This window comes from Eurypyga helias, unplaced genomic scaffold (genome assembly GCF_000690775.1).
Source record: "Eurypyga helias isolate BGI_N326 unplaced genomic scaffold, ASM69077v1 scaffold4315, whole genome shotgun sequence".
NCBI classification, from domain to species: Eukaryota; Metazoa; Chordata; class Aves; order Eurypygiformes; family Eurypygidae; genus Eurypyga; species Eurypyga helias.
Window position 1 is genome coordinate 1 of NW_010249323.1, and position 14,367 is coordinate 14,367.

General features: G+C 46.0%; 1 protein-coding gene across 1 annotated transcript; it reads right to left on the bottom strand.

Moving 5' to 3' along the window:
• Positions 1-13: 13 nt before the first annotated feature.
• On the bottom strand, positions 14-5,414 carry LRMP (lymphoid-restricted membrane protein). The gene is made up of 11 exons (XM_010151301.1): positions 5,408-5,414; positions 5,253-5,335; positions 5,071-5,140; positions 4,228-4,282; positions 4,114-4,141; positions 3,416-3,556; positions 2,803-2,937; positions 1,840-1,987; positions 924-967; positions 190-267; positions 14-82 (listed from the first exon to the last, which is right to left on the bottom strand). The coding sequence occupies exons 1-11, from the start codon at positions 5,412-5,414 to the stop codon at positions 14-16; spliced, it is 858 nt and encodes a 285-aa protein (XP_010149603.1).
• Between the last annotated feature and the right edge of the window lie 8,953 nt (positions 5,415-14,367).

Sequence of the window (14,367 nt, forward strand, 5' to 3'; positions counted from 1 at the left end):
AACCCAAGTAACTTTACCAACTGCTTGATCTCCTGTTGAATTTATCACCCCGTTCATCCCTGTCAGGTTCATGGAGCTGGGCCTGGAGAAGAAGTTGGAGACACTTAGTACATCGGCATTTTCATGCTCCAGCCCAGCGAGTTCCGAGAAGGTGAAGCGCCTCACCACCTGGGAGCCCTTACTTACCACCAGCGGCAACCCAATGCCTGCATTTCCAGCACTCCTAGGCAATGTGGCAATGCTAACTCTTCGTAGGGATGCTGACGGCTACACAAATAAGAGGCATTACTGACTATCAAGGAACAACTGCGTTACTCACTGGTCACATCAAACGCCATCTGGTTTTGTACAAACTGTATATTAAATAGACCTTGATACCGAGCCTGAAGTGACACACTAGTCGTAAGGACAGCCCAAACCATGTTCTTTAAAGCAGCATCTTTGCCTATTAACTGCTTTTTCCTCCCCTAAGGATCTGAAGCAAGGCTGGCTACACAGCTTCAAGAAAAACAGCAAAACTGAAGGCATCCAAATTCTCCTAATGGTGCTCATAGGAATTCCCACAGTCAGCTTGAACTGCTCCCATGTATTTTTTCCACCTCTGTGCTAACCCCTTCTCCTGCATCCCCAATGACAGAACCACACACGAACAGTATTTTCTAACCACTGTGTGAGAGCACAGCCATTTCAGCTGCTGTGAGCACTTCGTTTAAGTGGGACCACATGCAGTTCCCTCAGGTCAATGGGGGCAACTGAAAAAAATCGTATCTTTGTGTTTGAGGAGACCATCCCGTATTTGAGATGGAAAACTACCAACTCAGATGTGCAGCAGAGCACCAGCACATGCCAAGGCAACCCCCACCACCCCCTCCCCGGCCCATAAACACACTTGAAGTTTGATGTTAATTGGTAATGGCCATTACCTTAAAGTTAAAAGGGTTCGGTAGCTTCTTATTCGTAGAGTCATCTGCCAAGAGATCAAAGGCCAAAGGCTTACAGGGCTGCAGGGAACTATTTGCAAGTAAAGGTCTGACTGACTTTTTGCTGTATCTCTTTAAGCAAAGAGTACACCCAGAAAGCAGAAATGAGAGTTCAGGAAAAAGCTCTTTAATTTCATTATTCACATGCTATACATCCTCTACAAGCATCAATTTCTGTTTGTTATCCAGGCATTGCCCTGTTACAGGCCATTGTACAGCCAGGAAAGAGTATCTGCGATACAGAAGGCTCCTGCAAGGATTTTACTGGTGTGCAAGACTGCTTCTTCCTGGATTTAAACTACATGCTCTGTTTTTTGGAAGAGTTTAATCCTTCTCTGGCAAAGCCACAAGCGCACAGCGCCAGCTGGAAGCCGACCACCCTACCACCTGCTTAGAGGGGGAAACTCGGAGCAACTGCTCTTCAGGAGTCTGTAATTCCTATTTAGACAAGAGCAGGCAGCATCTTTAGACAATTAGACATCTTTAGACATATTTAGACAAGAGAGCAGTCGGAGCTCGGCTACCTGGAAATAGCTACCGGGAACGCTCCGGTGTGAGGGAGCACCCAAACTTGCTGCTCCTATCTCCAAGCACCATACGTTTTTCTGAAAGGCAGAACACTACTGCACACTTGCAATGCTTCCCCCCCAACACCCAGGATTCATGATGGTTTGCATACAAGCCCAGTTTCAGAGAGTGGTTTCTAACACTGTTAGTAAATTACTATTTCCCCCTCCCCCTCTGTTTTTAGAAAAGGAGACACTACAGTCATGTAACCCTTCCACCCAATATGCTAAGCTTCACCTAGGTAAAGGTGGCAGGTGCTAGAAAGAGGGAAGATGAAAAGCTGCTCCATTACCTCGATCTCCAAGAGAACTAAAGGATCTCTCGTTCTGGAGCAGGACCTGCTTCAGCTCCTCAAGTTCTGCGTGTTCTTTTGCGTACATGCGCTTCAGGTTTTCCACGTGTTGGATCATTACTTCCACGGCCTTGCTGACACGGCTCTCCTGGCAGAGCGAGCGCAACAGCAATAGGAGAAAGAAGCGGCTCTTTCAGGAACTGCATTGTGTTTACAGTTTGAGACTTTGGGTTTTCCCTCCCCTTCCCCATCGACTGTCATCTCGTATCACTGCGATATAACACCCTCTCGTTTCTGCCTGAAGTTTCACTACGACCCCTCTCCCAGCATGTCCCCAAATTACACAGGTCTCATTTACCCAGTGATTACTCTTATCCTAAAATAAGTTAGTCTTCACTTGCTGATCTCTTACAATTCCTCCTCATCTCCTCGGTCCTACAGTCTCAGCTGCCACCACACGTTTGCTGGTATTGCCAAGTTGTATTTTCATATGTTGTCCCTTGGAGTTGCACACAATTAACATAACATTTGAGCAGTCCTTTAAGTTTCCATAGATTTAGCTTATTAGCCACCCTTTCCACAAGGCACAGAGTTACCCTTAGAGCATCCAGACTCTTGTTACCCCATTGCATTCTTGTGCTCTCTACTGTATACATCCCCTGATGCAAACTTTTTTCAGTATTTGTTTATGTTTTTTGTTATGTTTTAAATTGGGACCATTTTTTGTGCTGTGTGTTTTTTGCACAATGCTAGTGCAATGTCACAATGCCTGGGATTCTTTGTAACACAAACAGTGATCAGAGAAGAGAAAGCCAGGACTAAGCTGTACCGATCAGTCTGCATTACATACACGAGATTCCCAAATCTAATCCTGGAATCGGAAGCTTAGCAAACAGGGACTGCCATCCCTTTACGCCCGGAAGCTTTTAACTTTGTACAAGATACATGTATATGGAAAATTACCTGATTAATAGCTCCCAGCATCTCTGCTCTACTGGCAACTCGGGCCGCGTACTGGCTAAGGAACTGTAAGCTTTTCTGCAACTTCTTAATAATCTCCTGCGCCTGGTTATCCTCTTCACACAAAGGCACTAAAGCCTAAGAGGCACACAGGTAAGAAACATGAGTTATTAATAGAGAAGGAAGGGTGAACCAACTGATGACACTGAGGAGTTGTGTTCAGGCCCACACCGTGACGATATCAGCATCTGACACCCTTGGTCAGTGTAACTTGGATACAGACCTTCCCCTTACCTAGCACAAGATCAGCTGAAGATGGGTTCTTGCCCAGCATCTGCGCAAAGTTTCCCCACTGCCTGAGCACAACATGCCCTCAGATGCAAATTCTGTCACGTTTGCAATAGAGAAGTTTCCCCACTGCCTGAGCACACCATGCCCTCAGATGAAGGCTGCCCCTCAGATGCAAATTCTGTCACGTTTCAAGTCCATCGCTTATGGACTTTGTTCAGATTTGCATATAGTGTATTACACACACAAACTCTAAAAAGCGCTGTATTGAGAGGCACTTTCATGACCATCCATCCCATCTACCCTACCAGCCTCAGCCAAGACTAACCTCTAACATCTTTAGGGCATGTGTGATCTCCTTTTTCAAGTTCTCTTCAGCCAAGTCCCGGGACCTTTCTTCAAGCTTCACTCTCTTGTCCAAGGTAAACAAGTCACATTTAAAACCTAAGGACAATCTCAGAAATTCAGCCTGTTGTGGGAGAGGAAGAGATTTCGGAATAATGCAAGTGATGCAGAAGCCTTTGAAGTAGAATTGGATGCTGACATGACGTGTGGACTGCACCCCACGACGAAGTTCTAGGGGAGGGGAGAGAGCAAACACAGCCTGCTTTCACAAAGCCAGTCTTCCCATCTGTAGCGACGGGGGAATTGATCTGCAGCCGGAACAGGTGATATCTTGGCAACACGCAGTGTGCCATCTGCATCTTTGGATAAAACTGTTTCAAATCAGCATGTTCTGCCTGGGAGGAGGTCACAGCTATGCTCCTTCAAGCTTGCAAACAAATGTTTAAGCCAGTGGCAAATCTTTTGTTCAGTTTTACTGTTTGCCACCTTTTCCCATCCCATCTCTTCCAAAATTTCCATTTGGCTTGGAAAGGCAGATTTTAGACGCCAACTTACAGAATTACATCCTCCTTAAGCTATTCAGCACCATTCTTTTACATGGGACAAGATGTTAATGATGGCTTGTTAACAAGATCTTTCCGTGGCCTGAGATACTTAAGGATACAAGCAGTCAAGACTTACCTCCACTTCCTTCTCATTAGGAGAGTCCCTGTAGGACAAGAAGCAGCAATCATGTGACAGACCGCAGCTTTAAATTCATACCTGCAGGTGATCATCAGAAGTCAACACACTTACGCCTCGTTTTGCTTTGTTTTATCTGCTTTAATGCCACCTGCAGCAGGTGAACTCCCTGAGAAGAGGGAAAAAAAAGCCTTCTCAGAGAGAAGTGAAGAAACAGCCTCCCCAAAACAGCCTGTGAAAGTCTTTCAAGCTCCAACCGAAGCCACTTAAAGATTTCCAGCGTCAAGCTCTTGCCAGTAAACCCAACTTGTGTGCCTTGGAGCACGTTGGGGTTCGTTTCAGTAAGATGGCACAGCACTGCCACGTGTACGAAGCCCCAGGAGTAGTAGATTAGTTGGCTTCAACTGGCATTCAGTTAGTACAGGAATGATCAGTTACAGGTTTTGCTTTAAGTGCCCAGCCCGTAGGAGCAGGATGTTACGTGATTTACTACATCACTAGCTTTCATAGTGAGCCCGTGAGGCAGGTAGGAGAGATGCCTAAGCACAGTTCAGTGCCCTGCTTATCTATGTCATATGACCCCAAACTCTAGCTAGCACAAAGGATGCTGCTTTACAGGCACTTGGGGAAGGCAAGCACACCAAAACTCTTTCAAATATCCCAACTCCTTTGCAACTTGTAAGAAGTTTTGCCTCCTGTCGAGAGGAAGATGGAGCTGGTTAGATCAGTGCCTGTAGAAATCAGAGAAGGGTTTGTTTTTTCTTTTTAATGATAGTGTTTTCCTTCTCTCCACTGCTAATCCATTTTGACCTTAACTGCATCTGCTCTTCCTTAAAATGAAACACCCCGTAATAATTGCTGTGGGGCAGGCACTCTCCGCACAGGTCTTGACACAAGTGACCAAGCACGTGCTCCCCTGGAGTTACACGGATGCGTTCAGCAACATAAACCTCTCACCTTTCCTACTGGGAACCACAGCTGGCGCCTCCTCACTCTGCTCTTTGTTTTTCTTTTCCTGGTCCCCCTCCTAAAGGCATGTTGGAGAGCAGTTATAGCACGGGAGCAGCCACAGTGCCGCTGGAGGGGCCTGTCCCCTCCGGCAGTATTGTTGTCACTGCTCAGTCTGGTAGGACTCTTACCAGCTCTTGCTTTAAAACATTCTGAAACTCAGGTCTGCGTTCTTCTGTCATGGGGCAAAATTCCTCCTTGGTCAGATCCACTCCTGGGGAGAAACATTCCCAAAACCAAAGTGTAACAACAAAACCAAAACACGAGGCTCCAACACCCTACGTACTAGCCATGGACCGACCAGGCCAAGAGAAGCTGCAGCGAGTGCCAGGAGAGGGCATTGCAAAGGAGAGGCAGCAGCAAAGAACACCAGAGAGATGAAGGAAGGAGTGCAGTGATAGTTATGTTTTATTGGGATTTTTCCCAAAGTAGAAGCGTTACGTGTCTACAGGTGAGAACGTTACTCCTAGTTGTAGTTAATGCTACAAGAATTACGTTAATATTCCCTTGGATAAGTTAATTTCATTTTTTGCTACCAACATGAGGCAGGGTTTTCCTTTGCTATTTATAAAGAGACAGTTTACAATTAATTTGTATTCAGAATTCTATAAGCACGAGAATATGAAAAAGAGGGTACCACGCACAAACTAACAGTGATGAGCATTTGTAGTTCTGTTCTTCCACGTTACAGAATATGAGGTGAAGCCAAGGAATAGGTGTTATTTCAGCTGCCCTTACAGAGCACCTTGGGTACAACCAGCTCCTGAAGTGCATAGCTGTGGTATTTCAGGTGTCCATAAGCTTCCAACAATCTACCACTTGGACGGTCCTTTGTGCCCAAAAACTTAACTAGCGGGGTGCCGATAGAGCCCACGCAATAACTCTTTCCTGGAAGACAAGTGGTGGTGAACTGATAAGTTCAGGGACTGACAGTGCCAGCTCAAAAGGCACCACAGGCTTTCAGGTGCCGCAATTTAGAAACGCTTTAAAACAGGCAAAAATAACCTGCAGGAAAGCAGCCATTAAAAGATTTAAAGAGGAAAATCTGTAAGAAACCAAAGAAAGTCTGAGAGTTACACTAATTTCATGTGTAGCAGTAACTGGTAGCTATTTATACCTTTCAGAACATCTAGAAAATTTTTTGTCTTTTCTGTTTATGTAGTCACACACCCACCCACACAAATGCAAGCCAATGAAATGGCACAGTAAAAAGAAAACCCAGAAAAGCCACCTCCAGGTTTGAAGTGCTTTCTCTTTTCAGCCTTCACAACCACCTCTGCTCACTGCTCCCTTTTGTCCCTTTTGCAGCAGCCCTAAACAGCCAACCTGGCTCCCAAGCACCTTCAGAAGATGTCGCGTGGTACCAGCAAAACCACAAGTGGAGATTCATCAGCTCTAATACTAGAAACACTTTCTATTCAGGTGTGCAGCAGGCAGCAGGATTCTCAGGCTTTGAAGCTATTTGGGCTCTGATCTGTTTTGCATATGTTTCCTCCTTGACAAAGACACTCAGACCACATATAAAAACAGCAGAGGCAAATTAGTAGAAAGAAACATTTTTAAGCGAGGGGACTGAATTAGATTTCAGGAAGATTGTACTAAAGAAAGAAACAAAACCAAACAAGAAGTAATGACAAAGTCTTATATTTAGGTAAAGGTTAAAGAATGGTTAAAAACAAGTATGCACATGTATCCTGTGCTGCTTATTCAGCGCCTTTTTTTTTTTTTAAATAGCTTAAATAACCTAGAAGCACGACAAAACCGGTGTGTGCGCATACAGCATAAGTGCTGCTTCAAGCACCCTCAGATCCGGTAAGAATAATTCCTCCGGGTGTTTGTGGCTATAGCAAAACACAGAAACCTATGCAAAGACCTGTATCCTCATCTCTCCTTCACAGAACCACTGAGGTTGGAAAAGACCTACAAGATCATCTAGTCCAACCACCAACCCAACACCACCGTACCCACTAGACCACGTCCTTCTTGACCCATCCCAGCTTCCTGCACGCTAAGCATCAGTTTTGAAAGAGAGGAAATTGTTACTTAGGCTACTTGTGTCACTAAACTTTTTTTAAACCATGGAAACACACTCTCTCCTCCCAAAATCACCTGGGATTTAGTACCCACAGAGTGTTTCACCAGCTGAGCAAGCATCAAGGTTTCACTAAGTTGTGTCATGTTTACCTCCTGCAGTGCTGTAGGCTACCGGCCTCCTGCAAGTAGTTAAAGCCTTATTCTGACCCAGTTTCCTGGAGGGTTGAGCACTTGCAGGCAAAAGTATGTTCAGCAACAGAGTCACAAGTTGTCTTTTTCTTAGCCTCCTCACTGTGCTGGAAGCAAGCTGTTCCCTCACAGCGCAATCGCCCGCGTACTGCAGTGACTACTGTACCTGATACAGGACCAGCCGCATCCTTGTTGTTGTTTTTCTCCATTCCTATGGCAGTTGGCAAGCCTTCCTCTTTTCCATGGGAGCACTTGGGTGGTTTTTCCTCCATAACACGGCAGCCTACAGTATCAGGGAACAGAAGGCAGAGCCCTTACCATTCAATAAGGGTGCAGACTTCAACATACCTATTTCCAAAACTTCCAGGGCAAAAGGTTCACACGTGTGTGCCCCAAGCGAAGGGCTTACCCGTTACTGGCGCGGTGCTTCCCAAAGAGGATTCAAGAACTTCCTGGGGTGATGTTAAGCGATCACTGCCAAAAACAGAATTTCTTTCAGATACCCATCCATAACATACAACCTTGATAAAGGCTCCTAGAAGCTTGCACAAAACCTGACCTGGGTGGGATCAGACTGGCTGGTAGCGAAGGCTCTGCACAGTCAATCTGAAGAGAAAGAGCAGAGTGTTAATATCAGGGGAGAGGGTTGCCTTGTGGGTAGAAGTTTTGTATGTCAAAGTTTTATTTCCTCCAGTTGCACCCAAATCATTTCGGCAGTGAAGAACTAGATAGTAAGTGCATGCAGATTCATCTAGGCTAAAGCCACCCATACACGCAGTACGTAGCTTAGCGTGTTATCGTTAGGAGTGATAACCATGTTTCTGCAGAAATCTTATCTTGGGAATATCATACTGAGAGACGTATTTAATTTCCTCACTTCGTGTTTTGCTTCGAGCGCTCATTTTCAGCTGGCTGATGTACGTGTTACCGCACTGCTGTGCTCTCTCAATGCCGTGCATCAAGATACATCCATTTCCAAGGTCTTGACCTCACACCCCACAAGGGAGGGGAACAAAACTTCACTGGGCTAGAGATGTCAGGCTCGTTTAGGTAAATAAAAGCATCAGTAGTAACAGCTTGACACAGCAGATGATTCAGAATGCAGAAAACCCAAAAGTTTTGTTGCACGTTCTTGTGTGCATCTTTGAATGACACTAGTTTCCAATATCATATATAACAATTACCAAGCCAACTCTGAAAGCTTCAGGCCTCCCCCTTTGCATGCAAACAGCAGAGAGGGGTGCAGCAGTTAAAGGCTGGCACATAGTCTTGCTCATATTCCTTTAGCCAGTGTGGTTCTGGGGCCAAGTCTTATCGCTTTACAGACAAAACCAACATCCTCTTAAGTGTTTTAATATGGCAAGAGAGATCCTGAATGGGAAACAGCCCTCTTCCTCATGTGGCCCTGGATAACTCCAGATTGCCAGTTCAATTGATGGATTGGTCTTTATGGATGAAAATACAGGGTGAAACAGAGGTTTAAAGGGTTAAGTCCATACTGACTTGTGATGAACTCCACCCACTGCTGAAGAGGAGTGATGAATAGATTAAAAACCCACCAAAAGCAGAGCCTGTCTCCAAGCAGAGAAGGTATGAGGCTAGCCAGCTTTGGGCATCTCCCTACATACCAAGCATCCAAGAGCACTGCTGAAGTGCGTGTGGGGAATACAACAGAAAAACACGTATCAGCACACGATCACCTATGTTCTGGTGTCTTTCCTCCTTCCTCAGATGTCCTCACAGGACCCAGGAAACCCAGAAAATTAGAAGAGGAGGTGACCAAGGCCACATGCCACTTCCGAGAGTAACCGGCTGCTCCCAGCATCAGTAAGTGCCTTTTCTCTCCGCTCCCCCACCCATCAGAGCTCGGCTGCACTCGCAGAGCCTTGCCCCAGACAGCCGGATGTTTCCTCTAATGCAAATCCAAGCTATTTTTATTCTTGTTTGAATTCTCTATTAAGCTTAAGGAAGTACAGCACTGCAGTTGCCTCGTTCAGGCCATTAGGGCTACAGAAGTACTGGGGAAGGAGAAGGTGAAGACGAATAGCATGTTGGAATGAAAATGAGAGGTCTAAAGGGTTTTTAAAACAAACACACACACCCCTTTTGCATCACCTGGGACTGACATTATACATCATTCAACACACCCTCCTCCCCAGATAACCACATGGTCAGTGGTTTCTGTTTGCAATGAAGGAAAACCCTCAATTCAGCTTTTAGAACCCCATACTGTTAGGATTGCGAGTTCCCATGGATTCACAGGCTATGCTTAGAGAGAAACAACAGGAAAGCCCCTCATTCTAGATTTCCTGATAAAATCTGTTTGCACAGGTCAGGGAGATTGGCTGTTCTTCCTAATAAAAGAATGTGTCAGAGAAGTTCCTGCAGTATATTCCTAGTCATTTTTTCCCTCCCCTCCATCCCTTCGCTTAGCATAATAATCCTCTATCACAGCAGACAAATTCTAGCCATAGTCTTGCATACCTCCTCCCATACAACAGTTTAGTCCAACATTTGGATGGCCTATCATCTTGTTTTTAGACGGTGATACGACTTTCATGTTTATAAATTGAAACAAGTATAAAAAGCCTGGGAAACTGAAATGAACTGAACTGGCCCACTGAAACCAGCCTTCATCTGGTTCTCACAACATCTCCTTTAATAAATAGCCCCTAAACTCTTACGGTGACAATGCCTTGACAAAATTATTTGAGTTACTTACATGCTGAAGGGCTCGATCTGCTCAGACACATCTGCAACCACAGTGTGAAAAAATAAAAAAAAACCCTAAAAGCTAGGGAGACTTTTCCTATTAAACAAGGATATTCAAATTTTGCTGCACGTCACAGTTTTTAGAACAGATACTGGACACGGCCCATTTGCCTTTTCTCTGGGGCAAGCTTTAACATTTAATTTCTCCCCTCTAGAATATTCACACAGAAAGCTGACATATTAAAAAACAAACCCAAAAATGGAAAGTGACATCTCTAAACCCAGATGGAAATACAGAAAGCTCCGGAGTAATGAAGCACAGGCATTTCAGACAACTTTGTAAAAAACAGGACCCAAAGAAGGAAAAATGACATCTCTAAACCCAGATGGAAATGCAGAAACCTCTGGAGTAATGAAGCACGGGCATTTCAGACAACTTTGCAAGGCTGTGACTTTACAGAAGGACTGGGCAAGGCAAGAGCCCTTGACATTATCCTCTTTAAGGTGGCTTAAGTGGTAGCAGAACAAGCTACGAGTTCCTCAGCTGCTCAACTCCCCAGCCCCCAGCAGCGTGCAGAAGCCACAGGCAATCCCCACTGCTCTTTTGTTTTTTTTTTTTTTTTTTTTTTTTTGTCCCCCCGCCACTTTTGTCTTTTCGTTTCCGCTTGCCACCACAGCCAGACCACTGCCGCTCTTGCAGGTACCACACACCATCTGAGGTTGCCTGCTCGCTGGTCTTGCGAAGGCTATTTCCAGGTTCACAGAAACCACTGACCAGTATTCTTCCATCACCACCACCAGCACTGGAGTTTGTAAAGCTGAGATCTGAATTTGAACAGTGAGTATCGTGGCACAGAGCACAACTAGGAGTGCCGAGCTGCAGTTCATCTTGCTGTTGTCATGAGAAAGCCAACCATCAGCTCGAGCTGTAGATGCAGAATTCACTACAGCAGTGAAGGCACATCTGAGTACGTCAGCTGAAGGAAAGCTGTCATACAGCAAAGATGGCATTTTTCAGCTGTTTCATGGTAGCTGTGCGAGAAAGCACAGTGAAAGGCAGCATTCACAACTAACACTTCCTGGGGCTTCTTGCAGGTGGATAAAAAGAGCAAAATCACTCAGCCTTCTCTGGTAGAACAGAGTACTTCTGCATAAACAGCACTGTCTCAAGCCTTGAAACCACGTTTAAAATACTTCCACAGCTAAAAGCATAACGAACATCAAGAAATTTGGGTCTCTAACTACAGTATCCCCCAGATGCACACGAACATCAAGACATTTGGGTCTCTAACTACAGTATCCCAGAAGTGTGCCCAAATCAGGGACTACCCCACACAGAACCAGACATCACAGCACCCTGCTGACCGGTGCCAGCTCCATTCACCTTGGAGCCGTGCTGATTATTGCTGCTCCATCTGGATCTGGGTTTGAGCAAGACACTAAATGCTTGAACCCGTTCAACGCCACACCGTCAGAGACGGCACTCACCTCAGTAAGCGAAGAATCCATCATTGCAATGGAAACAGGAAGGTCTGCATCAATGTAGTTACCAGCAGAGCATATTTTCCACCTGGCAATACACATTTTATTTGCATATTGCCCAAACAACAGTGAGATATATTGCCCGTTTTCCTTAAGCACATAACAACTGAAGTCACCACTATCTGTATAGTCAGACAGCTGGTCTCTCAGAGAGAGAAATTCATCACTAACATCAATCCCTCCTCCCCCAAGCAGCAAGAACCACCACCAGTCCTCCTCCCAGCCTCCTCCACACTGCACAGTTCTACAGAAAACCAGTGGCAGAAGCTTCAAGAGCTGCCGAGTCTTTTGCTGCAGACTGCCTGCTTCTGCATCTTCACGAACATCCTTATCTCAAAATATTCACTGACAATAGTTTGCTAGCTTTCACAATCTTAAGGAGTTCAATCTCTATTTTAAAAGATCTAAGGAGGTATTTTGATAAGCAAAGACCTCAGAATTCCTGCTTTAAACTCTGGAAAAAAATGTGACTTCTCAAAGCCAATAAGATTTTGGCTCCTAAACAGGAGTGTCAGTTGTGAGTTAAATACCAAAAATAGACACAAGAGGACCTACATCATGCTTCAGTTCTCCCGCATGAAATGGAAACACCATCGCTGTATTTGGCTGGTGGCCATGCCAGCAGTTTCAGTAAAAGTTTTTAATGTTACTTTTGTGAATAGAAGCAAAGTGTTACCCCATAACACTGCTAGCTGGGGATAGAGCTTTCCCTGGGAACCTGCTAGATCCCGTGGACTCTTCCCCCCGTCACCCCAAAGAGGTTGTTCTTCCATCTTACTTGCACCCCACCGACGTCACATCTGAAGCAGATGCATGTCCCAGGTTGCGGCTTGCAAACGTAGACAGACCTCTGGCAGCTGCACAAGGCCGATCCCAGCTGTGCACAGAAGAGTTTCCCAGGCACGAGGTCTCCAAGGTCAGAGCATCTGTTAAGAGAGAAGCGTGAAGAGTGTCAGTTTTCTGCAAAGTTGGATTTAGCCACATGTCAATTTTTGATTCAGTCTAAAAGAATTGAGAAGCAGACCAGCCAAATACAGGTTCATAGTAAGGCAGCTCCCACCTTGGTATGAAAGGGTTAGGTTACGTGGCCTTAACATATTTTGTAGATGGAGAGCCTGCAGCGCCTGGGGACAAGGACTTTCCATCCATCAGGTTGTAGGAACTTCCACGTAGGGCAGCTTTGTTGCAGGGAATTGTTTTGTGTGGCAGACAGGCCTGGGAAACAGATCTTATTTGTATCAATGCCTGATCGGTGCAAGCTGAGAATACCTGCCTTATTCGTGGCTGGACCCCGATATTACGGCAGATCGCAAGGACCCTTCAAACTGGCCCACTGAAACGGCCCCTTCAGAGTAGCAGGCTGCTCTTACGAGGGGCACGTGCCATGAAGCAAGATCTTCTTCTGTTTCCCCCAGTATGGCACAGAATTGCATTTGAGCATTTTATAGTTTGTGTGAGCGAAGACTCTGTCCTGTACCAGGTCACTGCTGGGAGAAACGCTTTGCCTACAAAATCCCAAACGCACTCTGCAGCTCTGTGGCCCTGCAACGCGCATCTGCCGGGGATCGCTTTCAATACTCGTGAGGCTTGTGAGTTGCAGGAAAATACAAACACCTTATGAACGCAGGAGAAATCAACTATTTAATTCTCAGTAGCCACGTTATCCATTCCAGTTTTTAAACTGGGGCTGAGCCCAGCTCACTCCTGCTACTTTACCGTCTCAGCGCGTGCCAGTCAGAGTGAAGGGGAAGGACATAACTCAAGCCCCCTTGATCCAGACTGGCAAGCATCTTGTCAGGAGCATACTTGACTGAGCCCAACTCACTCCTGCTACTTTACCATCTCAGCGTGTGCCAGTCAGAGTGAAGGAGACTCAAGCCCCCTTGATCCAGACTGACAAGCATCTTGTCAGGAGCATACTTGGACAGATGATTTAACACAATAGTTCCTTAGGCTCCCGAGGACTCCTGTTCGTCTGAGAGCCAGCTCCCTTTTCAGGCCTCTCATTGCAAGTGTCACAAACATGGTTCCACCCCCTGGATTACACGCAGGATTAGGCTAAAGCCAACAATAGATTTTCCACATTCTACCAACACGTTTAGCACTGTTGATATTGTTCTAGAAACTCTTCCTATATTTCAGGAGAGACACAGACAAACGGCCAACACCACCAGGCCTTACCTAGCAGAGGTGTGCTACGCCAGTATGAAATATCCGAGGGCAGTGTCCTGGGGGGCTCGGTGCACAGGGTGGGTCCTTGACTCCACAGTCCTTCAGAGCAATGGAGCTGCTAATTAAAAACCAGGAAGCGCTGCTGTTCAATCACACTGAATACATTAACGCCACCAGCTCCCCTCCGCGCGCAGTTGCATCCGCATAACGCGATGCCAACGGTTGTACAAATACAGCGTCTGTTGCTTTTCTGTCTAGAGCAGCTCATGTCCTTAACGGGCATAACAGACACGGGAAGAGGTAGAATGTCAACTTTACGTTTGCAACAGACACATTGGTTCAAGCTAGGTCTGGAAATAAATACGACAAAGCCAGGCAAGACGAGCAGGACAGGAGAACCTAACTGCACAGCCGCACAGCCAACCAACCCCCATGGGAAAACCAGAAAACCCACCCCTTTCAGCCAAGGTGAGCGGGCAGACCGAGGAGGGGAACACTTGTCCAGCATCCAGCACCTGCTGCACAGGTCAGATTTCTCTCAGCAGGAGTAGGAGGGCAGCTCCAGCTCGGCTGCATGGAGACAAAGCGCTGCCCTCG

Excerpts from the sequence above, each read along its gene's own strand:
- LRMP (XM_010151301.1), bottom strand. Across the intron at positions 1,988-2,802 it reads TGCTGGGAGCTATTAATCAG|GAGAGCCGTGTCAGCAAGGC; the intron begins GTAATTTTCCAT and ends TCGCTCTGCCAG. Across the intron at positions 83-189 it reads CAGGCATTGGGTTGCCGCTG|GCCCAGCTCCATGAACCTGA; the intron begins GTGGTAAGTAAG and ends CTTCTTCTCCAG.